The sequence below is a fragment of the Grampus griseus genome, assembly GCF_964374135.1.
Source record: "Grampus griseus genome assembly, chromosome: 1".
Taxonomy (NCBI): domain Eukaryota; kingdom Metazoa; phylum Chordata; class Mammalia; order Artiodactyla; family Delphinidae; genus Grampus; species Grampus griseus.
The window spans coordinates 107,674,562-107,701,250 of record NC_139017.1 but is presented as its reverse complement, the minus strand read 5'-3'; the positions used below and the strand labels follow the sequence as shown (position 1 = coordinate 107,701,250).

At 38.0% G+C, this 26,689-nt stretch overlaps 1 protein-coding gene across 1 annotated transcript in view; it reads left to right on the top strand.

Annotated features, from left to right (window-relative positions):
* CLCA2 (chloride channel accessory 2) overlaps positions 1 to 26,689 on the top strand; it is a gene marked incomplete at its 3' end in the record, with an annotated part of 37,311 nt that overhangs the window by 3,929 nt on the left and 6,693 nt on the right. Inside the window, exons 3-13 of the mRNA XM_082661448.1 lie at positions 599 to 749; positions 3,433 to 3,541; positions 4,544 to 4,703; positions 7,159 to 7,386; positions 10,779 to 11,009; positions 12,122 to 12,299; positions 13,147 to 13,253; positions 15,236 to 15,460; positions 17,965 to 18,235; positions 21,322 to 21,492; positions 24,772 to 25,005. Coding sequence (XP_082517574.1) covers positions 599 to 749; positions 3,433 to 3,541; positions 4,544 to 4,703; positions 7,159 to 7,386; positions 10,779 to 11,009; positions 12,122 to 12,299; positions 13,147 to 13,253; positions 15,236 to 15,460; positions 17,965 to 18,235; positions 21,322 to 21,492; positions 24,772 to 25,005 — 2,065 coding nt within the window. The remainder of the gene's footprint in view (positions 1 to 598; positions 750 to 3,432; positions 3,542 to 4,543; positions 4,704 to 7,158; positions 7,387 to 10,778; positions 11,010 to 12,121; positions 12,300 to 13,146; positions 13,254 to 15,235; positions 15,461 to 17,964; positions 18,236 to 21,321; positions 21,493 to 24,771; positions 25,006 to 26,689) is intronic.

Genomic DNA, 26,689 nt, shown 5'->3' with positions numbered 1-26,689 from the left:
CTGGGCCTGCGCGTCCGGAGCCTGTGCTCCGCAACGGGAGAGGCCGCAACAGTGAGAGGCCCGCGTACCGCAAAAAAAAAAAAAAAAGAAAGAAAGAAAAAAAAAGAAACATATCCTATTGTCTTGCACTGATGAAAGAACCCACAGAAAGTTGTTCACAAAAGGCTATAACATGTTACAGTACAGCTCTGAATGATGTGTAAATGCTCTTAAAATTTCTTCAAACTTTTAAATTACTTTTTATCGTGATTTATAATGTCAGAATTTTACAGTGTTGACTTTTGAGAAAATTTTAATCTGGAAAATGGGAAGGTCAAATGAAAGTAATGAAGCTCCATGGAAATTTGATAAGCTTTTAAAATATATATGCTTTTGAAAGTGACATAGTTTTGTTGATATTTAGTTGTGAATGCATTTTAAACTCCATCTAAAGGCATTTATTTTTTCAATCTCTTTTAAAATTGGGATACAATCCATATAGAAAAATGGACACATATCTTAAATGTACACTTCAAAGTGTTTTAACAAATGTAGATATTTATGTCACCAACATTACAGTCACGATGTAGAGTATTACAAGGCATTTCTTTTAATTTAGGCAAATGTCATAGTGACTGACTGGTATGGGGCACATGGAGATGATCCATATACCTTGCAATACAGAGGGTGTGGAAAAGAGGGAAAATACATTCATTTCACACTTGACTTTCTACTAAATGATGACTTAAGAGCTGTCTATGGATCACGAGGTAAGTTTGACCAATCAAGAAATAGACAATGGACAGCACTATTTACAGTATTCTGTGCTTAATGCTAAAAGGGACTCAAAGAACCTGAAACCTGCCAAGGACTTACTATTGGGATGAGGAGATAGGCCACGTGCCCATGAAAAGATGAGGGACAAAGTGAGCCAGAAAGGGTTAAGCGCCAGATTAGTGGCCCAGACAGGGCATGCTATAAGAATTCAGTGACGAGGGAGAGCATTTTGAGCTAAAGGTGGTCAGAAAAGGCCTCACAAAGAAGAGGATCTTAAGGTTGAATATAATTTTGATAAATGGAAAAAAGGGAGAGAGAGTGGGAAAAGTATGAATAAAACCGTGGCAGCAGAAGAATCCAGGGCATATTTGAGAGATGGGCACAGTAGACCCCACTGATGGTGCAGAAAAACTATGGGAAGTGAATAGTGGGAGAAAATGCTGAAATGCACATGGGGTAGGTGAAGGAGAGCCTCAAATGCCCAAATTAGCAAGTCACAACTTAAGGTTTGTAAACATAGGAGTGAAACCATCCAAGCAGGGTTTTCAGAAGCTAAATCTGGCTGTGAGGATAATCTGACTCCCTCAGATCAATGAGGGAGAAACTGGATATCAGGAGAATAACTAGAAGTCCAGGTATGAGGCCCTGAGACTTGAGTAAGATCGAAGGCAGTGAGATGGGAAGGACAAGAAAGAGAGTAACAAGAACAAGAGAATTTTCTACGTGCCAAGTGCTGTGCTATTTGCTTTTCAAATGTTATCTTATTTAATCCTAACGACTCTAAGTAATGAGAGATATTCCAGAGGGGAAAAAGTATGAAACAGAGGTCAGAACTGCTTCAGAGTGAAAGGCAAGGAGTGTGTGTGTGGGCAGCATTAAGTAACACACCAGGTTTTGGGCAGAAATAGAAGGGACCAGTTTAAAGGGGAAATCCACAAGTCTGGATTTAGGCAAGTGATTGTGAGGAAAGTGGACTATGCTGGTGGAAAGACCCAGCCTATGGCGGAAAAAGGATGACTAGAGTTTCACAGTGAAGCCAGCGTCATAGGTTTGGAGATTGGCATTTAGTGGATGAGATCTGAGAAAGAAACTGTGGTGAGAAAAATGAGTAGGTCAAGGGCTAACTATCCAATTCTTAATTTTTTGTTTTTGATTTTAACGTACAGCAGTGCCTTTCAAATGATGTTTTCACTTTTACCCCCATTTAAATCTAAATAGATTTTATTATCCTCTGAATAACTAGCAGGAAGTGGAGCCACACACTCTATAAAACACACTTTATAAAACACACTTTATAAAACACTTTATAAAACTTTATAAAAATGGCTTTTTTTCCTGGTAACTCTGAGGTGCTGATAATCTCTGCACAAATATATGACTTCACCAGCACTTCTAAATTCCATGAGTAGGCAGAAACTTTTCCTTAGCACTTTCAGCTTAGACTGTTCCCCTCCCTTCCTATGTTCCAAGATCCAAAAAACGCATAATATGCCACAGCCTGAGTCAACTCAGCAAACATTTCCTGGGTTCCCAGATCTTAAAAGAATTCAGAAAGAAAAGTGTACTTGGGGAGGGGAGTTAATCTGGAAAATTTCTATTGGGGAGAAGTCAGTTTTTAGCTGAACATTGAAGAAAATACAAGATTTAGAAAGGTAGAGATAAACTTATAAAGGATTTGATGCTGACAATGAGGATTTTCATGAGCTAAGATTTGAAGATAAACATGGAGAATCAGGAATAAAATGAAAGAGAAAGGACCACCCAAGCTGGTGAGGAGGTTCTATGATCCTTTTTGCTCCTTCTTCCCTCCCTGGCCCCAGGGTTTCAATCATTGCTGTAGACAGGAGAATTATCTATAGGAAAAAAGAGTGGCAGGCATGCCTGGATAACACAAACTGAAGAATAGGAAAGATTTATTTGCTGGTTTGATGTCTTAGTCGATTTGGGTTACTATAACAAAATAGCATACACTGGGAGGCTTATACACAACAGAACTTTCTCACAGTTCTGGGGACTGGAAGTCCAAGATCAAGGCACCAGCCAAATTGGTTTCTGTGAAGGCCCACTTCCTGGTTCATAGACAGCCATCTTCTCACTGTGTCCTCACATGACAGAAAGAAGGAAACTCTCTGGGGTCTTTTTATAAGGGCACTCATTCCATTTATGAAGGCCCCACCCTCATGATCTAATAATCACTCCCAAAGGCCTCACCTCCTAACACCTTCACATTGTGGGTCAGGATTTCAACATATGAATTCTGGGGGGACATACACATTCAGTCCATTGAATTGAACATTCAGTCCATATGCTTCTTTTCCTTTCCCAGAATCCTGAACTTATAGGCATGTATAAAGCTAAATAGAAAACCTTAGGCAGCTTCCTTAGGGAAATGAGAGAATGTGAGACTCCTCACTAATTTCAAACAGATATGCAACAGGTAAATCACTGGTTTGCACTTCCAGGACTAAACATATTTTCACACTGCCTCTTTTACGATGGTGGGGGTAAAGCAGAAGGGGATGGGAACGGGGTGGGGAAGAGGAAAGTGGAAGCAAGAATTGCACGTCAACCCTTCAGAATGAGTATATATAGTCAGGTGATGTTACGTATTCACTGATTAGCAAGGTATATTGCTGAAATTTTAGGAACTCAAAACAAAAACTCTCTCTTCCACAGGCAGAGTGTTTGTTCACGAATGGGCTCACCTCCGTTGGGGTGTGTTTGATGAATATAACAATGAGAAACCTTTCTACGTAAATGGGCAAAATCAAATTAAAGTAACAAGGTTAGTGTTTTTTTGCATGTTTAAAATTCACTGTTTATTTGTTTTTACGCTAAAATAGAGTTTATAATGGCTGCAAAACTTAACTGACAATTTTCAGTTTTATTGGATTTTTTAAAAAATTGGTAAGTATTTATGTGGTCAAATGCCAAAACAATATAAAAAGTTATACTCTTATATAGCATACTCCCACCACTCTCTTCACCCTGTTCCCTTTCATCCCCTCTAGATCACCATTTTTATTAGTTTCTCATTTATTTTTTCTGTGTTTCTTCAGGAAAATTCAAATAAATATGAATATATATTTTTCCTCACTCTTCTTTCTTTTAATTGCATAGTGTTCCATTGTATGGATATACCATAATTTTTCAACCAGTCCCTTATTATTGAACAAATGAGTTGTTCACCATATTTTGTTATTACTACAAGTCATAATGCTATAAATAAGTTATTTCCATTATATGCAGGCAGATCCGTATATCTATTGAATAGCTTCCAAGAATTACCAGGTCATAGGGTAATTTTAGCTGTAATTTTGGTAGATATTGACTGATTCTTCTCCCAAAATTTAGATGGTTTTTTATCCCATTGACAGCATTTGAGACTGCTTATATAGGAAGGAATCCTTTTAAATATCATCATTAGATGTTCATTCTCTTCTTCCTCTGATGTCCAATGGCAATGAACTCAAAGGAGCCCTGATTCAGGATACTACCACTCATGACCTTCCTCAGGCCTCCAAAAGTTCATGTTGATTTCTCGGTGACTTTTGCTTTGACCCTGTTTAGCTGGTAAAGCCCTTGGCAATACAGAGCCTCTCATCAAAATCAAATGTTTTAAAATCAAGTGGAGTGCATTTGTAAATTAATGACTTTTCTTAATAGTTTTTAAAATGTCTTCTGTGTATCTAGCAATCTATGATCCTAGAAACAAATTATTTTATGAGCCAATAAGAAAGAAACATAAGCATTTCTAAAACAGACCCAATGTCTCTTCCTATTTCAGGTGTTCATCTGACATCACAGGCATTTTCTTGTGTGAAAGAGGCCCTTGCCCCCAAGAAAACTGTATTATTAGCAAGATTCTCCAAGAAGGATGCATGTTTATATACAATAGCACCCAAGATGCAACTGCATCGATAATGTTCATGCAAAGTTTATCTTCTGTAAGTATGGCCTTAGAATAACAAACTCTTACAAGATTCCATCTTTTCCCAAGATAGACTGATATGTTTTAAGTATTTAAACAAAAAGACAATTAAGATTCACTACATTTGGGACTTCCCTGGTGGTCCAGTGGTAAAGAATCCACCTTCCAATGCAGGAGAGGAGGGTTCAATCCCTGGTCAGGGAACTAAAATCCCACATACCGAGGGGCAACTAAGCCCGTGCGCCACAACTACTGAAGCCCACACTCCTAGAGCCCGTGCTCCGCAACAAGAGAAGCCACTGCAATAAGCCTGCGTGCCACAACTACTGAGCCCACGTGCCTCAACTAGAGAGCCCATGTGCTCTGGAGCCCATGCACCATAACTAGAGAGAGAAAACCTGCATGCCAAACTACAGAAAGAGAAGCCTGCGCGCCGCAATGAAAGATCCCGTGTGCCACAACTAAGACCCAATGTAGTCAAAAAAAAAAAAAAAAAAAAGAAAAGAAAAGAAAAAAGATTCACTACATTTTAGAGCTTGGGGAACCTTAGAGTTCATCTAGTTTTTACTTTACAGATTTAAAAAAAAAAAAACTCAGTGCCCCCCCTCGACAGTCCAAGCTGATCAGTAAAGATTGTTTCCTTTAGAAAAGTGATTATGTGCTCTCCAGGGAAGGTGATTTAACAAGGGGAAACCTGGAGTCTTCAAAATAAATTGCTCGTATGGTGGTGCATCTATATCCTTTCACAGGAAAGTGTACTGGGTTAATGACAGGGATGTAACGTATGATTATATTTCTTCATTTAAGGTAGCAAACCACTCTTATTTTAATGGAATTCCCTAATTCTCTTTCCCTTGTTTTGCATATTCTAGAACTTAAAAAGAAAAGTCAGGTGTTACCAAGGGAAGTCAACTAATCCTTAGCTTCGCAGGTTCAGAAACTCAATCTTGTCAGTATTCCACGCTAACTGACAAGAGACTTGTGTAGGAATCCAGAACACATTTTTAAAATTATTTAAAAAGAGTACTCTGTCATGGAGATCTGACACTCGCATTCTCTAGCCAGTTCATTTTCTCTCTGACAGAAGCAGCACGGAACAGCCAAATTCTACCCCGAGGCCTATTTTGAGAGTGTGGAATCAGAAAGGAGGGAGTTAGGAGATGCAGAGATTTAGTCACATCAGCCTTCATAACCTGATACATTTTTCCAACTTCATCACATCTGTGGGTCACGTCCTCTCCATTGAGCTGGGAACACTGTGGGCAGTGTCTCTGTGAAGTTTTCTGTTTCTATGACTAACCCAATGTTCCTTGGATTGACACATTCTTTTTTTAGATAATTTTTTTTTCTTCAGTCTGGTTTTAGTCAAGGCTAAGAGTCATCTGTAACTTTAAGGTGCTTTTTCATATTTCTTGTCCAATTCATTATGGTTTTAATTTAATTTACAGCTTTAATATCTGAAGCCAAGCTAATTCCATGTTATTTCATCCACATTGTTTGTGGCTAGGTACTATCTTTCTGGTCATTTGAAACGCCTACTCATTAATATCCAGTCAGAAAACTTTTACCATCTCCTAACCATAGTCATGAAATATAAAGAAAAGAGTTAAAAACAAACATACAGACAAAAACAACAAAACAGGTTCTATCATATCTCCCCATCCTACTAAGAAACTCATGTTCTTATGCAATTACTAACTTTTTGAAGCTTCAGCTTCCTTTTCTAAGAAATTAGAGTTGGGGCTAGAGAATCTGTAAGATTTCTTTTACCTCTAAGCTTCCATAGCTCTGTTAGCAGGAAGCATCTACTGTTTGTAGGAATATAGCCACTGGGAAGTAGATAACACATTACTTTGCAATGCAAATCATGCCTTTAAAAGAGGTGCTGCCAAGGTTTAGTATTATTGTATGAATTATGGCTATATCTCCAAATGGGGAAAGAGATCAGGAAGTAGATTTAAGTTGGTTTTCTCCTTATCCTAGTCTTACAGAGGTCAATATTTGAACTAGCTCAATATAGGTTTATTGATCAATAGATAAAGGTGCAGTGGTTATTAAATATCATTCCAAGGAATAGGCTGATCAAGATAAGATAACATCTCCTGGGGTGTTTTCTTTAACACACTATTATGCTAAGGAAGTTGAGAGTTTGTTTTATTTTTTTAAAGCCTAAGATATTTATACACGGTCTACTCTCTGTTACCTAAGCGCAAGAAAACTTTAACAGAGGTTGACCTCAGTACCACATGCGTGCCAGAGTTTCAAGCAAAGGGTGCCAAGGTTTATCTGTAAATTCAATGGCATTCTTGAAGTAAAGAAGGACATAGCTGTAGCACTTCTGATTTCTCATGTTTCAGCTCGCCTTTCCTCTTACCTTTAGTTGCTTGAGAATGAGAAGTATGTCTAGTGTGAGAAGAGTACTTTTATTTTCTGATTATTTTCTGAGTACTTTTATTTTATTCTTTTTCAAGGTGGTTGAATTCTGTAATGCAAGTACCCACAACCAAGAGGCTCCAAACCTGCAGAACCAAATGTGCAGCCTCAGAAGTACGTGGGATGTAATCACAGACTCTGACGACTTTAGTAACAGTTTTCCCATGAAAGGGACTGAGCTTCCGCCTCCTCCCACATTCTCTCTCATACAGGCTGGCGACAAAGTGGTCTGTTTAGTGCTGGATGTGTCCAGCAAGATGGCAAAGGTAACATTTGAACCAAAATAATTGTAAACCATCACTTTTTTCTATCAGTTTTTAATTCTTTTTCTTTTCAGAGGGGAAGGGAAGGGAAGGGTGAGGCCAAACGTTTGGAATAGTCATGGGCATCATCTCTTCTTGGGTATGAGAGAAACAAATTCAGAATGTGGCCCAGATATTGAGATAACACAGATAAATGAAATCCACAGGTAATTCCCAGCCCTCATTATTGCTACTAATTGCAACCTTTTCCAACCAAAACCCTTTCCAAAACTCTGACATGTAGCGGAAGGCTCCTTTCTGACCACATTCCACTCACTGGTAAACAACCATGGCCGAGGCAATAGACTGAGTTTGCAGTGAGTGTGCATATCCATTATGTGTGTATTTTCTATGTCATTGTGTACAGAGAAACATATCTCACTCATCTGGCAATCTGGCAGCCTTCTAGAAATCCATTCTCCAAAGCTCCAGAATTCTTAGACAGTAATTAGAGGTTTAGTCTCTGGAATCAGGCAGATGTGCTTTAAGTCCTGGCTCCTTCATTTACTGTCTGTATAATCAAGAGCAAATAACCTCTCTGAAGCTCAGTTTTCTCATCTGTAAAACAGGGATAACAATACCTATTTCATTGTTGTGACAGAGACAGTTCATACTGGCTCACAGGAGTCAATTGTTAAATTTTCAAGAAATTTGCAAGCCAGTTGTAAATATAGCCATTATTAAAAAATAAACTATGCAGAGTTATAATTAAATAAAATATATTGAAATAAGCATAATAAATGCTCAAAACTCATTACTTCCTAATTATTTTTCTACTATTCTTACTATTATCTATGCCCAGAGTCAGTAACTACCTGCTTTTGCATAGCCTGCAAATTAAGAATGGGTTTAGAAAAAAATCAAGAGAATAATAAAATTTCAGGACACATGAAAATTATATGAAATTCAAATTTTAGCATCCATAAGTAAAATTTTATTGGGAGACAGCAATGCTCATTTGTTTACATATTATCTATGGCTGCTTCAGTACTAAAATAGCAGAGTTAAGTAGTTGCAAAAGACAATATATGTCCCACCAAGCCTAAAATATTTACTATCGGATCCTTTACAGAAAATGTCTGCTGATCCCAGATCTAGGCTCCTGAGGTTATTTCTGGTCTATCATCTCTATGACTCTGCTCCTACATATCTCTTGCCAACTTTGCACTCAGCGATGTCAGGTTGACAGCTTAAATCAGCCACAGTGAGAATATTTACCCCATAGAAATTGCAACAAATCCAGGGTTCTCCCTCTTTCTCTTTTTACCAGAAAGCCAGTTTTTAAACTTTTACCAGCGCACCACTAACTACTTCATAGTGTTGTTGAAAGGGAAAATGAGATACTGAATATGAAGTTTTTGGTTTATAAGTGACAACTGTTATTTTATTATAGTACTTGTCCTAAGGGAGAGTTTATCCTCTTGTATTCTCTGGATCAGTAGTCCTGGAAAATTTGCCTGTTTTGGCTTGTCTCTAAAATATGAGGAATACCACTAATACATTCAGCATCTAGATAATTTTGTGATCTTGCCTACCTGCAGTTGACTAGGGTATGATCTTCAAATATGATCTCAGAGTAATTAATATTGACTATCTGCCTCTGTTGAGCAAGAACAGATGGAGTGAAAGGGAAAGATAGTTGTACTTGAAAGAAGACCTGAGAGAAGTAGAAGAGAAATAAGCCTAAAGTAGCAAGCTCATGGCAAAGAAAACTTCTCTCCCTTTTCCTGTCAATAGTGTCACTGAACCATCACGACCATCCATTCATTTATCAGGTGCCTATACTGTGCTGGCTTGGGGGATACAGAGATGACAGAATAGAGTCTGCTTTGAAATGCTCACAATCTGATGAGGGAGACAACACACACATGTGAATAAACACAATACAATGTGACAAGGCTCCACAGAGGTGTGAATTGCTGTGGAGGCACTGGCAGCATCTGGGTTATAGGAGAGTGACTGAGGAAGACTTCACTGAGAGGATGATCTTGGAGTTGAGTCTTGAAGCATAAGTAGATATTTGCCAGTTGGATGAGGTGAGGGGAGGCATTCCAGTGAAGAGAATAGTGTATGCAGGTGGCTGAGAGGCAAAATTAGTAGAATTTTTTTCAGGGGAAGTACATCAATTGGTATGGATATAACTAACAGTGGCTTGGCCTAGAAAAATGACAGATAAGATGAAAATGAATGATGAAATGAATGATGGTATGAATTTGAGAGAAATTTAAGACGTATTGATATGACCTGTTCAAGGATATGGAGGCTGGTAACACAGGAGTAATAAAAGAGAGTTCCAGGTTTCTGGCTTCACTAGTTAGGAGTAGAGGTCATGACCATGTTGTTAGCAATACTTAGTACTTACTAAGTACTTACTATGTACCCATTTTGCAGATGAGAAAACTGAAGCTAAAAGAGATAAGTAATTTCTCTATGGTCACATTACTAGTAAAAGTTGAAGGCAGGATTCAAAGTCCTTGTTTTATCCACTCTACCAATGTACCTCTCAATATTGTAAGAGAAACAATATTTGGGAAGGGGGGCAATGAATTCAAAGTGTATAGAGTTTGAGATACCTGTGAGAGGTTAAATTGATGGTGTTTCCTAAGCAGTGTGAAATGCAGGTCCAGATGTTAAGGGAGATGTCTAGGTTGGAGATAGAGACCACAATCATCACTGAACAGGTGGTCATTGAAGCTCAGCTTCCTGCTCCCACAGCCTTCAAAACAAGTGACCCTAATGAATTCATCACTAGTATCACCTGCCCAAATGTGGTGACTAACATTACTTTATATTTATTCAAGGTGTAACTATTGTCATATACATATCTCAGTTGATCCTCACGGTAATTCTATTTTAGCAAGTAAGAAAGATTATTATTACCCTCACTTTACAGATGGAATGCCCAGCCTAAGATAAACATGATAACAGAGAGTAGTGCCAGGATAGATGCCTGACTGCTGTTCCTCTCTACCATAAGATCTTTGCAATGTTTCCTCTTACCCAGGATGAATTTTAAAAGAAGCAATTACAAACCAAGTCTCTATTGGTTCTACAGATCTTTGAATCAGGTAGGAGAGAAATAGTGGATGTATGTGTTCTTATGGAATGGTAAATCATGAACAGCTTCTTAGGGGCAGAGTTCCAAACCAACCCCCACCCTGCCGAAAAGCATTCATTTTTGAGCCTGCATTTAATCAAACAATATTCTAGCATAGTGTCAATCTTTACAACTCAAAAAATCAGAGTCTGACATCTCTAAAGAATTAGCAGAGATATTTGCTAATTGAGTTACTTAGTTATACTTTTGTCTACCAACCAAATGTTGTTACCTTTCTTTTTTCCTTTCTGCAACATAGGCTGACAGATTCCTTCAACTGCAACAAGCAGCAGAATTTTACTTGATGCAGATTGTTGAAATTCATACCTTTGTGGGCATTGCTACTTTTAATAGCAAAGGGACAATCAGAGCCCAGCTGCACCAAATTAACAATGATGATGACCGAAAGCTGCTGGTTTCCTTTCTGCCTACCACTGTGTCAGCTGAAGCAGAAACCAGCATCTGCTCAGGGCTGAAGAGGGGATTTGAGGTACAGTAGAGCACCCCAAGCCTCACCATCACTTTCCTTTCCCATCACTTTCCTTTCCCTCACTTTGTATCTGAGGTTGCTTCTGATTTGGGGCAATCTGTTACAATATGGTCATGAGTCTCAAGTATAGGAAAGTAATGATGGATTATCTTTAAGGTCAGGGACCACGACTTTCTCACCACTGAATCCCCTGTGCCTAGTAAAGGGCATGTAATATTTGCTTAAGAAAAATTTCTTGAAGGAATGAGTAAATAATTGAATACAATTATTCAATTATAGGCTGGGGGACTTCAGCATCATCAGAAAAATTTCTAACACTGTCCCTATCCATCTGGGACAGTTCCATCTGTGGCTGTTGTTACCCTTGGGTTTTCCAATCAAAATCAGCATGTCTGGCCTCCTGCCTATAGTCATACTAGACCTCAAGCATATGAATATCAGTTAAGGTCAGAGGTATGTTTCAAGAATAACGGAGTTCACCTAAATCAGCATAAGTGTGGATTCGACACTGAGGATACAGCCATGTGTTAAACATCTGGTAGCAGGCAGAACACAATTGCAACTGTTACTTTCTACAGCCAAGAGTTTCTCAACATTGGCTGCGCATTGAAATCAGCTGGGGATTCAAAAATTCCAATGCCTGCATCTCACCCCCAGAGATTCTGATTTAATTGATCTTGGGTGTGAGCTGGCCATTAAAAATTTTTAAAGTTCTCATCCAATTCCAGTGTATAGCCAAGGTTGAGAAACACTGCTCAAGGTCCTTTTATTGGCCACTTACTGGATCTCAGAAGCAAGGATCTCACATAATAATGTTCTCCCACATCCTCTATGATAGACACTATTCTAAACTAGGGGTATCTCATAGTGATTTGAACAGGAAGAAGTCCTATCCATGAGTAAGCAGGCAATGGCATGTAGGGTGACAAGTGCTGTGATGGGGTGAGGTGAGGACTGAGTGGAGATGGGCATGGAGAGTGTGGGAAGTTAGAAAGGACCTGGAAGAGGAATATGCCCCCCTGGTGGGGAATTTGGAATGAGAGTGAATTCTCCTGCTCAATAAGGCAATCTGAATCACATTTCCTTCCAAATGAATGATACCCTGTGTTCAGATGGTTGAAAAACTGAATGGAAAAGCCTTCGGCTCTGTGATGATACTAGTGACCAGTGGAGATGATGAGCATGTCACCAACTGCTTCCTCACTGTGCTCAGCAGTGGTTCAACTATTCATACCATTGCCCTGGGTTCATCTGCAGTCAAAAACCTGGAGGAATTATCACATCTTACAGGTAGGTAAATTTCTAGCAACATATTTTAGAGCATTTCCTTTCAACTTGAATATTCAAAGAACCACCATGAAACTCAGATTATGTCAACAGAATACATGGCTTAATTGAAAAAACTATGAACAGTTTTCTTAAGAAAAAACACAAAACAAAGTCATTGCTAAATTCTGTCAAAAATTTGCTTTTTTATACTTTCCTTAGAAAGTGCCAATTATATACACCTAATGAAAATATTATTATTACTTCTTTGTTAAACCAGCCTGAGCATGTATAATCATGGAGCTAAAAGTATGTTTAAATGCACTAACTTCTATGATAAGGAGACATGCAATATTACACACATATCTTTTTTTGTTCTAAATGAGGCACAGAATAATTTTATCTTATATTCCTCACATTGAATAAAAAATGCATATGCTAACTTGAAAACTGAAAGCTAGGTTTTATTGAATTATGTTTGCAAATAATGTTTTCAGAATGTAAATGTAAATATATAGCAATATAAATGGGTAGAAATTAACCTAGATTGTCTAGGAATTACCTTAATTAAATATTTGATTTCAATAAATATTTATTTTCAATAAATATTTATTGAGTTTTTATCACATACTGGGTAGAGCTCTAGACCCTACAATTACAGCTGTGAATAGAACAAACAAAACCACTGCCTTGGGGTGCCTGCTCACCATGTGGTCGTATAGGACGCTGTGCAAAGCAAGTCAAGCACGGCTCCTGCTTTCCCCAAACTCACCCTCTTAAGCAAAGGAAGTTTGTTAGAAAAGGTCTATCACTTTATCTTTTGTTTTACTTTATACATTTTAATAGCTAACATCCCAATTGTGTATTTCAGGAGGTTTAAAGTTCTTTGTTCCAGATAAATCCAACTCCAATAGCATGCTTGATGCTTTCAGTAGAATTTCCTCTGGAACCGGAGACATTTTTCAACAACATATTCAGGTCAGAATTTCCTCAATATTATATTTACAGATAGGGGAGAGGGGAGAGGGAGCAAGGAAAATAGATGAATTGTGCTGTCTCATTAACCTTATTTGAATATGTAACAGTCCTTGTTACATTAAAAGAAGGCTTTTAGTGAGCTTCTTGACATCACCAGAACCAGGCTTCATCTTTACCTGATGTCTACTTCTCAGCCCTAGGAGTCATTTTCTGTAATTGCTACTTCAGCTTTTCAAGGTCTATAGCAGAGTTTGCTCCTTCCTTGTGGCTCAAAATGGGGTTGGGGGTGGGACATGGGGTAGAGGTAAGGTCCAGAATTAAAATAAGAATCAGTGGCTTTAGTTTTAGTTCAAACTTGCCATCAATCAGAATCCATTTTACTTTGCTTCTTTAAAAACTTCCTTGAAGCTCCTCCCTCATATAAAAAGTATCAACTATTTCGTTCAATTCTAGAAATTCCTAAAGATCTCTCCAACTACCACAATTTATTTGATTTTGCTCACAAAATCTTCCTTTAATCAAGTCATTTTTTTCAAAGGGCCAATTTATTTTTCTTTCAAAGTACTTTAAAGATATTTTGAATATAACTGAATAATGTTTTGAATAAAATTTCACCTGCTGTTTCCTCACAGATGGTAAGTGAACCTGCCAAGTTAATGGCTTGATGGGAGCAATGAAATCAGTAAATTATTCTTAGAAAATATTTAACAAGATTATATTTACAGAGTAAAGGCAATAACCACAATTCTGTCATTAGAAGTAGAAAAAGGTGAATTTTAAGTGATAATGTATATTTTAGATTAGACTACAATTGGCTCTTCTGAATAATCTTTCTACCCTTGATTTTCTCTTTAATAATATGAAATAAAAAGAAATGTTTAAAAAAGTAAAACAAATTTAGCAAAACATTATTCATATGACTCAAATTGGTTCCCAGACTTGGCCACCTCTCCCCAGTTATTTGCATGTCATTAGCCCCTCTAGACTGTGGGCAGAAACTACATCTAATCCCCTTCAACAGCTCAGAGCCCGGCATGGAACGTGGCACAGTAATCAGCAGTCCACGGACACTTGTTCAATTGAGTTGAACAAATAATCCGCAATGTCTTTGCTGTCATCCACCAACAGAATTTTACATTCTTTACAAGTCTGAGCAATTTTACAGTGTTGCTAATGTCTTTATTTAATAAATATGATTTTTCAAAGTTATTTATAGACTGGTATTCTTTGTGAATACACAGCGATTAAACGCAGGGGTTCTGGTGTCAGCCAGCCTGGGCTCTATGTCTGTTTCACCTCCTTGCTGTGTGACCTTGGACAGCTTACTTCCCTAAGCCTGTCATTTCATCTGGGAAATGTGGGTAACAATAGCACTTATCTCAGAGGGTTTTCATAAGGATTGGGTTAGATAATACATGTAAAGCATTTAGCACAGTGCCCGGCATCTGTATGCACTTGGTGCATGTTACACACACACACACACACAAAGTGCACATACAGCTTATTTAAGTGCACACAGCTTAAATCATGACTAAATGATTTTTTTAAATGTACTAAACCCCACTGAAACCCAATGTCTGATTTCTTATTAAAATACATAAAGGTATCTGGACAGATTATACACAAATTAATTAGAGCACATTCACAAAAAAAGTCAAAAAAAAAAGCTTGTTTTAATTGCTGCTCCGAGGCTAATGTTGATTTGGATAAGAGAGAAGTATGAGAACAGCTAAAATCTCTTGATAAAGATTAATGAAGTGACATGTACTAGCTATAACAAAATATTTTATATCTACTGTACTTATAACACTTTGCTTAAGCAAAGTATTTTTACATGAAAAATAATTTATGTAAATATACATGTCCAAGTTAAATAGTTTTTTTATTTTTGCCAATTCATTTTTATTTGTCATAAAAATAAAGGAAAAATGTAATGATTATGCATATGCTAGAAACTTTCACATGTATATTCTCTCGAACAGCTTGAAAGTATAGGTGAATATGTTAAACGTCACCATCAACTGAAAAACACTGTGACTGTGGATCACAGTGTGGGCAATGACACTACCTTTCTAGTCACATGGCAGACCAGTGGTCCCCCTGAGATTGTATTATTTGATCCTAATGGAAGAAAATACTACACAGATGATTTTACCACCAATCTAGCTTTTCGGACTGCTCGCCTCTGGATTCCAGGAACTGCTAAGGTAGGTATTGTAAGCTTGTTCGTAATGACAACGTTTAGTCAACTACGTGACTTTCAGATGGATCACAGAATTAAATGCATTGTGTAAAGGAAATCCTATTCGAATATATCAAAATTTTACTTTAAATTTATGAGGGATTTTTTGAATGTTCAAAATTTAAGAGGAACTACTAAGGTATGTTCAAAACTTTAAATAATGGACACTAAAGGCTTCTCACTTCAACAGTGGAAATTAGTATTTATGTAGTACAAATAATTTCTTTTTGCTTACTTCCTTCTTTACAAAATCTGTATCAAATACTTAGAAAAAACCCTCTGCTTAGAATTTATAATATAAATACATGGAATATATATGTTTTTGAGCACCTACTATGTGCAGGGTCTTGTTCTAGGTGCTTTACAATAAAGTGCCATAATAAGAATAAGAACAGGGTACTCAGAGCACACAGGGGGCATGTGCAGGCAGTGGGGGAAGGAGAATGTTTCCTGGAAGTGAAGACATCAAAATGGAAATGTGGAGGCCTAAGGGGCCAGAGGTATGAATAACATTCTGGACAGAAGAAACAGCACGCAGGAAGGCTGTGCATTGTCTGAATGCAATCCCTCTTCAGGTCTGTTGGCCCTCCCCCCCCCCACCCCCCCACCCCCCGGATCACTGTTGATAGCCTCTGCTTGGCCTTCCTTCCTCTGGTCTAGCATCCTTCTCTCCAAACACCTTTATCAGAGTGATCCTTCTGAAGCACAAATCTGATCAAACCTGTCTCCTACTCAAAACTCTTTGACGGTCTCAGGATAAAATCCATGTGGTTATTAGTATCTACTAAGCCCTTCACGTTCTGGCTTCTGCCCAAACTTAACTCTTTTTAAAAATTATTTTTTAATTTAGAAAAGCTTTATTTTTATATAATTTTTAAAGGTTACTTTCCATTTATAGTTTTTACAAAAGATTGGCTACATTCCCCATGTTGTACAATACATCCTTAAGCCTATCTTACACCCTAGTTTGTACCTCTTACTCCCCAACCCCAAACTTATCTCCTAACCCGACTCCCAAACACCCTGTGCTCTGCCCCTACTTAACTTTTCTCCAAACGCATCATGTTCCTTTCACACCTGTGCACAAGGACCAGGAACACTTTACCTACTTCTTGCTGCTTTTGCCTGACCTCTTTGTCTGGATTAGGTGCCCCATATCAAAGCACTTCTTACACCCACAGAGGAGTTTTCATGTGGAGGTTTCCGCCATGTGTCTGTTACTAATGTTATGATTACAAAAAACAAAACAAAACCAAGCAGAAAAAACCCAGATAGATAGATAATCTTGATGCTTGAATTGTGACTTCACTGGAAAATGGCAAACCACATGAATCCCAAGAAGAAGACTGGATAGGGTGTGGCATCTTAACTTTCCAGAGTCAAACCTTAACCCACTGATTTCTCTCTTCTTCATCCTGCTTGATTGTGTTCCTCCTGCTACTTCCACGATTTAAGAAGGAGCAGCAGCAGGAATTAGGAAAAAAGGAATACTTATGTACAATTTTATCAAAAGAACAAATTTCTGCTACACTGTAGTTTAAGCTTTTTTCTTTCAGACATTTGTTTCCAGGTTTCCCCCAGGCAGCCCAGACAGATAAGGAGAATGGCATTCAGCAATACTTCTATAAATTACTCAACATAGACATTGTGCAATCCTGATCTATTAAAAATAGTGTTCCTTTTCTTGGTCCCTAATAGTGTATGTGGGTTTTTTGTTTTTTTCATTCTATTATTTTTTTTAATTTTTTTTTTGCGGTACGCGGGCCTCTCACTGTTGTGGCCTCTCCCGTTGTGGAGCACACGCTCCGGACGCGCAGGCTCAGTGGCCATGGCTCACGGGCCCAGCCGCTCCGCGGCATGTGGGATCTTCCCGGACTGGGGCACCAACCCGCGTCCCCTGCATCAGCAGGCGGACTCCCAACCACTGCGCCACCAGGGAAGCCCGTGTATGTGGATTTTGTTGCTTGAGATTTCTGGGCATGGGAGCATTAAAGGAAGTGGAGGGCAGGAAGGATACAGTTGCCTTTTATTCCAGGTTATCCACATAAATCATAATTGTCCACTTAATTTGCTGTAATTTTCTCCATTATATAAAAGGAATAAAAACGTTGAACCTCCTGTAGGGTGAAGGGGCTCAGATTAATATTTGCCAAGTACTTTGAAGCTGGACACATTGTTATCCTCTAAAAATGTGAATCAAGATGTGTCCTTCCCCAAAAATAAATTCAGGGTCTAATTCCCTAAAGAGTTACCTAACAATGAAAGTGGGTTGTACAGTGAAAGCCATGTAAATACTGAATTTAGTTCTCTCTTAACCAACATTACTCTTCCTGATATTCTTTTGTAGTATTTTAGAAAATGCAATATCAACAAAACAAGAACAAAAAACCCTACGAGGTTAAGTTTACACTTTAAAATGAGGGTTGATTTTTTTCTTCACACTTGACAAACGAAGTCTTTGTTTTGCAGCCTGGGCTATGGACTTACACACTGAACAATACCCATCATTCTCCTCAAGCCTTGAAAGTGACAGTGACCTCTGGTGCCTCCCGCTCAGCCGTGCCCCCTGCCACTGTGGAAGCCTTTGTGGAAAGAGACAGCACCCATTTTCCCCATCCTGTGACAATTTATGCAATTGTGAGAAAGGGGTTTTATCCCATTCTCAATGCCACTGTAACTGCTACAATTGAGTCAGAGACTGCAGATCCTGTTACGCTGAAACTTTTTGATGATGGAGCAGGTAACAAGGAATATCATGTAATTTTTCATGTTCTCAAGAGCTGTTCTGATGCTGCAGTATCAATATTAAGTTTATCTTTAAAATTCTTCCAATTCAATTATTTTTCTCACCCAATCTTATGAGAATCTCAAATTCTCATGGACTCACTGACATACTAAGTAGCTACAGGTCTCCACCTGCACAGGGAAAGCAAATGTGAACTTGGGAAAAGAGAGTCTCCTTGAGGCTCCTCAGAGTGGCTGTGTGTGAGCAGAATGGAGGGAGGAAGTCGCCCGGCACCTAGGTCTTGGCTTCCACTTGTCCGGTGACACTGACCACACTTAGTAAGGCCACTTGGGAACAGGCATGCCCACATTCCTTTAGGATTCACCAGTTTTCCTATTCACTGAAATAATCATATTGGACAATTAAAACAGCAAATGAAAACCCCAAAAGGGAGATGCAATGACAGTTAATCCATTTCTTCTTCTTTTGCCCGGCTGTTAAAGAGAAAATTGGAAATTGAGTTGACCATAGACTGTTCTTTAGCCAAGTAGCTGGGTTGATGAGAGAGCAGAGCCATGGCCTTTTACATGTGTTATTTGGTAACAAGAAGACCAGGCCAGCAAGCTTAGTGGAATCAGGATAGAGATTTCCCCACCACTGGGAAAACAAAGTCAAACAAAACAAAACCCTACTTCAAAGCACTCATTCTGCACAGAGAGAGTTCAGAACTTCATCATCATACCTCACAGACACCACAGCATCAATCTGGGCAACGAGCAGCACTTGGACTCTTTCTGACTAACTTGTTTTAACTTTTAAAAACAAACTCCTTTATTGTTTTTATCTTTTCTATTCTGTTCTTTTCCTAAACTAAATTCTCAGAATGACAATAGACCTCAAAGTTTATGTTGGCAGCCCCAATGTTTGATCTACCAGTAAAATCATATTCCTTCTCTTTGTTGTTTCAAAGATAAAAATATTTTAAGAGTCTTATGTTTGTTTAAAACAAGACAATTTATGTGAAAAATCTCTGTAGGTTATTTTGCTGTGATTCTCCTGAGCCCATAACTTCAGGCAGAATTTTGTTCTGAGGTGCTTTAATGTGGTCTGCCCTACGTGTAGGCTATGAGGCAATGCGTTGTTTGCAGAGAATAATAAATAGATTAAAGGAATAAATGTATATACCAATTAAGTATAAGCAATTATAATAATAAACCAATTAAAAGTTAAAAAAAATGAGTCTTATGTTTGGCAACCCATTAGTATCTTGCCATGGCAATCTTGTATGACATTTATGAAACAAAAGTTCATTTAAAGGATTTTAGTTCAAGGCCACCTCAGAGGATGCTAGACAAGTCCTCTTATTTTGCCTACTGGAATGGATCCAAACAAACTTCTCAGACTCTGATTGCTTATCCCTGGCCACACCTTTCACTTTTTGTATATAGTCCAAAAATACACTTTGCAGAATGTTCCTCCCTAGCCCCAGCCTGTGGGCTGGCCTGGGAACAGATCCTGCTGTCTTAGGAAAGAGCACCTCAATAGGCTTTTATATTTATTCCCTGGAACCATTCTGTTTGTTTGATGTCAAAATTTATACCCTGATGAAAGAAACAATGAAAAGGTTGTTTAAACACTGAAGTGTAAATTTAGATTTTTCCCCTGTACTTAACACACATGCACATAGTTGTCTAATACTTATGTTTATAATGGAAATAGTACTTATCTGCTAATAAAATTAATGAACAATATAAAATGCTTTATAATTTTAAATATACTTTCTCATGCACACTCTCAAATAATCATCACAACCACCCTGTGAGATGTTATCCCCATTTTATAGATGAGAAAACTGAGGCTCAGAGGGATTGTTTCACAGCTACTGTGGCAGATCCAGACCTTAAAACAAGTCCCCTGACACCCAAGCCAGTGTTCTTTCCCATTTCTTTCTGACTCAATGATTAAAAGAGGTGGCAGTGGTAACCGTGGCAGGAAGAGATTTTTCTTTATCATTTCTCAAAAAAGATAGACCTTATTAATCATTAAATCACTAAATATCAAGATCTGATTTCTTTCCAGTAGATAAAAAAGGTTTCTAAAACTACTGTGATCATAAGGTGCTTAGCGTTTTTTATTTTAATAAAATATACTCCTATTTTTCTCATGTGAAGGAGCAGACCTGCCTCTCTAGTGAGGATTCTAGAGCACTTTAGTGATGATGCAATGCTAGAGAACAGGGCTGAGTGTGAGGTGTGAGAAGTGAATTGACCGTAGAATAGGACAAGCTGCTTGCCCCATTTGTCCACTTGCACTTGAACAGTGAATGTGATCTGCACTTGGGCTAAGCTGCACCTCCCATGGCTGCCCTGGAATCTAGGCCTTGCTGCCATTCAGTCATGGGCTTGGTTTGGAACTGAATGACTCTCTGAGGACCAATGCAAAAGGAAAGAAGTCTAGCACTGGGCAAGATTTTAGAATGCCTCCTGAAGCAAGGCACATCCTCCCGAAGTGGACAGAACCAAAGCCTGTCAAACTCCAAGTCAATGAGCACCTTCGAATCTAGAACAAGCCACGTATCCTCTAATGAGGAAATTAATTTCACACTATTATATCAACTACCAAAGTTTTTTCTTTATTTTCATCAGGGCTTCAGGGTGTTCATAAACCCCTTGAAATTGCATGAAAGTACGTATATGTACATATATATTTATTCACTGGGAGCAGAGTAGCTTTTATCTCAAAAGGGTGTGTGACTATATATAAGCTTAAGAATGTGCTTGGTTTCTATGAAAACCTAGTATTATTTTCAGTGATAGGAAGGAGAGCGCTAAAGGTGATTATTAAATGCTTTATTAGCACTGAAGCAGGTACAACTCATTCACCTTTAGAAAATAATTTTTCAGAGGTTAAGGAATCACAAGGAGAAATTATGGAGCCGTTGGAATTTTAATCACCTGATAATATCAAAAGTAGCTATGAGCATAACAGCATATGCTAAAATTAGAAGAACAAGGGGAATAAATCTTATTTTTAATGATTTAATTAAATATTAATAATCAACTGTGATAAGTATTGACATTGAGTTTTTTTTATATTAACAGGTGCTGATGTTATAAAAAATGATGGAATTTACTCGAGGTATTTTTTCTCCTTTGCTGTAAATGGTAGATATAGCTTGAAAGTGCATGTCAATCATTCTCCCAGCATAAGTGCCCTAGCCCACTCTATTCCAGGAAGTCATGCTATGTACGTACCAGGTTACATAACAAACGGTAAGAATCATTAGCACTGTTATTTGAATAACATCATTTAATGTGTATATTTCTGATGAGTGTGTGTGTGTATGTATGAGAGAGAGAGGTGAATTTCAAAACTCTTTTATATAAGTCAATGCATAATTTGTTGATTATCTCTTTAATCCTCAGTGATTCATGATAGTAGATAACAGGAAGGCAGTAGGTAATTCCCACAGATTTCTCCTACCCTCGTTTTAGTCATTATTTTGACCACTTTCTTGTGACTGTTTCATCAGAATTACTACCAGGCAAAGAGATTTATTGAATTTTCTCCTGTATAGCTCCTGTACTTCCTCTACAGAGGAAAGAGGAAGAGGCAAAAAGTTGTTAGCAGTTTAAAGAAGGAAGCAAATAGCCCAAACAATCCACACAGGAAATGAGTTCCTGAAAAAATATGAGTGTGGATATTACAGGAAACTGAGGGCTTCCTGAAGATGTTCTGTCTTCCTTCAAGATAAAAGTGCCGAATACATAGAAGATACACATATTTTTTAAACACCATTATTATAATAGTTCCTGATGGGAAGCAGTGGTTAAAGTATAACAAACAGAAAAATGCTGTAGTCTTTAAATATAATCTCAAAAAATGTTTCTAATCATTCTTATTTGAAAAACTGCAGAATCTTTATGAATACTTTTCATGTATTTTAGCAGCTATAACTAATCATTTGGACCATACCATAACATGATTCTATATTTTTGTACTATATGTACTTTTCAGTAGAAAACAATAAAGATGCTATAGTGGATTTGCATCTCCTGATATTTTTAGTGTTGCCTTGAACACAATTTACTCTCACCTATATTTAAAATAATTTGGATTATTTCAAAACCAATATAAATCAATTTGCAAGGTAACACAGTTTTACTACAAAGATATGATTTTGTATCTAGATGTAATACTTCATTTCTAAGTAGCTATTCCCTCTTTCATTTATACATCGAACATTTTTGAAGGCCTCCTAGGTGACAGGCTTAGTCCTAAGAACTTGGGATACCAGGTAGAATAAGACTTGATTCCTATCAAGGAGCTTGCAGGCTACTGACGGGTCTAGTATCTTTTTTAAAGCCATGAATTTAAAGGATGCAAATATCAACATCAAGTGTACACTGAGAATAGAAAAGTCATATTCAACTCTGCTTTTATCTGTGTACATCATATAGGCCCTTGATAGCACAGAAAGAAAAATTTAGATTTACCTAGGCATGCCTACCTCACATAACATTCGTTTATCAGCTCATTTTCAGGTGATGACCTTGAGAGTACACTGCATTGAAAAATGTGAGCTGCTCTGTTTTCACACCACCAAATCTCCAGGCACAGCAGCATCTACTTCCTTCCTCTCCTCCCTAGTGCCTCTGTTGGATCTGCTCTGGATTCCACCCAGCCTGCTTATCAAGGGTCCTTGAGAGCTCTCCCTTGCATGTCCTCTGAAGAGCATTCAAGCATGATTTATTACTTCCCATATTAAAAAAAATTTTGGTGGTTTCCCTTTAAGCTACTGTCCACCTGTCTACTCCCTGTCATCCAGTTCTTTGAAATTAAATCTAAATCTGCCGACTGTACCTTCTTACCTCCAGTTTACTACTCTGCTCACTGCAAGCAGACCTCCACCCACACCACTCCACTGGAATTGCTCTGGCCTTAGTCACCAATGACTACCTGCTCTTATATCCAAAGGATGCATTTCAGTCCTCATTTTACCTGACTCAGCAGTACCTGACACAGCTGATTGATTTCTCCTTTGCCATTTCCTGGTTTCTATGATACCACACTCTCCTGCTTACCTCTTATTCTCTGGAATTTTTATTCTCAGGCTCTTTTTCCAGCTTCTCTTTTTCTACCAAGCCTCTAAGTGTTGGCAATTATCAAAGCTTAGTCTTAACCTTCTCTTCTCACTCTTCTATCTGGAGCCACATTACCTGGGTTTGAAACCTAGTTCCTCCATTTACTAGCTGTGTGACTTTGGGCAAGTTACTTAGCCTCTGTGTGCTTCAGTTTCATCATCTGTAAAAATGGGGGCAATAATTGTACTCTCCTCATAGCATTGCTGAAAAATTAAATAGTTGATAATATAAGGTACTTTAAAAAGTGCCTGACACATAGCAAGCACTTAGTAAATACTTTTTATTTTTATAGCTGAAATTCTTATTAGGTAATCTTATTAACCTATATGGCTTTAATAACATCTATAAGCCTATAACTTCCTAATTCATAGGTTCAAAATGATTAAATCTAGCTAAAACCTCTTCTTTGAGCTTAAAATCCATATCTAACTGGCTCCTTGACATCGTCAATTAGATGTTTTACAGGAATCACAAACCTTGTAACTTAAATAGTTAGTCTCCTCCCCATAGCCTGTTTCTCTTCCCATTTGCTCATTTTAGGAACCTGGGAGCTATTCTTTTTGTCCACCAACTTTCCCTTCTTCATCATTCCATATTCAAATCCAACAACAGCTTTTGCTGATTTTCTCTCCAAAATGCATCTCGAAATGCCTACTAGCCTCCTCTCCACTGCTATCACCCAACCCAAGCTACCATCTTCTCCTATCTGGACTGTTGCAGTGGCCTCATTGCTTCCTGTGCTAAAATCCATTCTCCACTGATAGCAGCCAGAGTGACCTGTCAGAGAGCAAATGTGATCATATCACTGCCCTGCTTCCCCACAGCATGTTTAAGATTAAACTCTAAAACCACTACAATGGCCCACGAGGTCCTACTTGAACTTCTCTCTCCTGTCTCATCTCAAACTATTCTCCTCCTTGCTTTAATTAAATTTTTCTAATTTGCAAAGCTCTTCTCCACACTTCAGAAGTTTTTACACAACCTCTTCCCTCTGCCGGAGATATTCTTAACCTCCGCTCTTTATCTGGCTGACTTCTATTCATCCTTTAGGAAATTGTTAAATATTACTCCCTTGATACCACTCTAAATTATATTACTGTGTTATTTCCTTTCATAGTACCCTTCCTTTTTTCCTTCTTACATTTATTACAATTTATAAATATATGTTTATAAATATGACTGTAAATTCCATGAGCAAATTGTCTGTGATTGCTGGCATAGCATATGCCCTAAAAATATTTATTGAATGAATGAATGGATGAATGAATTGTTGAATAAACAAACTGTTATTCTAAAGATGTAGCAAAGGGAAAAAAAGTCTTAAAATGTCTCTCAATAATATGCAAAAACAAGCTATTCAGGAGATGGTAACTTGTTGTTTTGGCTATTCTTTCTTTGGTGTCACAGGTAATATTCAGATGAATGCCCCAAGAAAATCGGTGGGCAGGAGAGAAGAAGAGCAAAAGTGGGGCTTTAGCCGAATAAGCTCAGGGGGTTCTTTCTTTGTGCTGGGTGTTCCAGCTGACCCACATCCTGATGTGTTTCCGCCATGCAAAATTATTGACCTGGAAGCTGTAAAATCAGAAGAAGAGGTGACTTTATCTTGGACAGCACCTGGAGGAGACTTTGATCAGGGCCAGGGTAGGTTTCTTGCTTTCATTACCTATTTTTCTACAAGGTGGCATTTCCAATAACTATGTCAGGGGTTAGTTGGGTAAAAAATAGCTTTGGGGGCTTACAGATGACAAAGCTGTAGAGGATTGCATGGAAAGCTTTGAGTTGCTGATAAGGCCCTGTATCCTGGAGTCTAGGAAGAGAATGTATCAGCTCCCCCAGGATTGACGAGGCCCTGGTAACCTGACTGACACTAATACAGAAACCTTTGTTGGAAACATAAATACCACATGTAACAGTGGTCTAGTCAGAAGCAATGGGTTCTGCTTTACAGAGCATGGACTTTCAAATACTGAAGGTGATTAGTTTTCTGAAGATTAGATGGTGTTTATTCAAGGGCTTACAAGTCAAGTTTAAGGGAATAATTCCCATAAGTCATGAAATACTTGGTGCATTGTCCTCTCCTACTTCTGGTCATCATTTTTGTTAGGGAGGCTGGGACCAGTTCCCTGATTTGAAGCTTTCTAACCCTTGCTTGGGCATTGATGAGTTCCTTCGCTACTTTCCTTTTTCTAATGCTTTTATGCCAGCCTTCAGTCTTCCACCTACCTCATCTCTTGATCCCCACAGCAACTCAACAGAAGAAGTTTTCTAAAAGAATAACCTTTCCAACATCTTTGCCATTACCAGAACATGATTATCATTGATTACACTTTAATCTGATGCGTCTGATTGAGATTTCTGTAGGAACCAACCTTCTCTATTGAGAGCTAATTCATCAATATTTGTCAATAACAGTGACCACCTTGGGCCTTTCCCAGTCTTGCTTTCAACTTGGATCATCTTTTTTTGGCTTATAATTCTGTTTACTACTCTCTCCAGAAGACATCTTAATTACAAATAAGTATGCACTGCTGAGAAACAGTCAATATTGTAGTTTTGTCTTGAAATTCTGTTATCACAATGTCTCTTCTTGCCAGATAGGAAGGAAGTGAAACATTTTACATTCTAAATTAAGGATTTTCCTAATTTAAAGTTTGAAGATGTGAAACGATTGAAACTGTGGGATGGGCATATCACTTGTATAATGGAAACAGCTGTAACTTAACTTTAGAAAAAAAGTAGTTCCCACTCTGGCTATAAGTCCAGCTGTTTAATCTTTGGCAGGTTGCTTAAACTCTATTACCCTCAGTTGCATATGTGGAAAATAGGACTAAAACTATCTATTTCATAAAGTATTGTAAAGATGAACTGAGATGACATATAAAATAAAAAATGGAAGAGAAAGTGGGCCCAGTAAGTTTTCTGGGCTCCTGGTTTGCACTGCTAGAGAGTTCTCTAGCTTCTTATTTGAAGTAAGGAGCCACCAATACTCATTTCCATCTTTATGTAAAAGTAAGCATGGTGCCACCCAGTATTTTTCCTCTTTCCTCACTGCCTCAGAAGCACAGTTGTGTGTTAAAAGAGACAAACACAAGCTCAGACTCCCATTACTACTGGGAACTGTTTTTTTCAAGAGCTGTGGTGGTTTCAACTACACCACTGAATGAAGAGTAGAAAGAAAGTGAATGTGCAGTATCAGTGGTTATGAATGGCTTGAAAGGAAGAAATACAGCCAAATGGGACTTTAGTTTAGAATTGGTATTACAAAGGGTTTTAGAAGGGAAGAGAGGATTTCATACCTTCACATAAATGGCCCTGATGAGCAGTA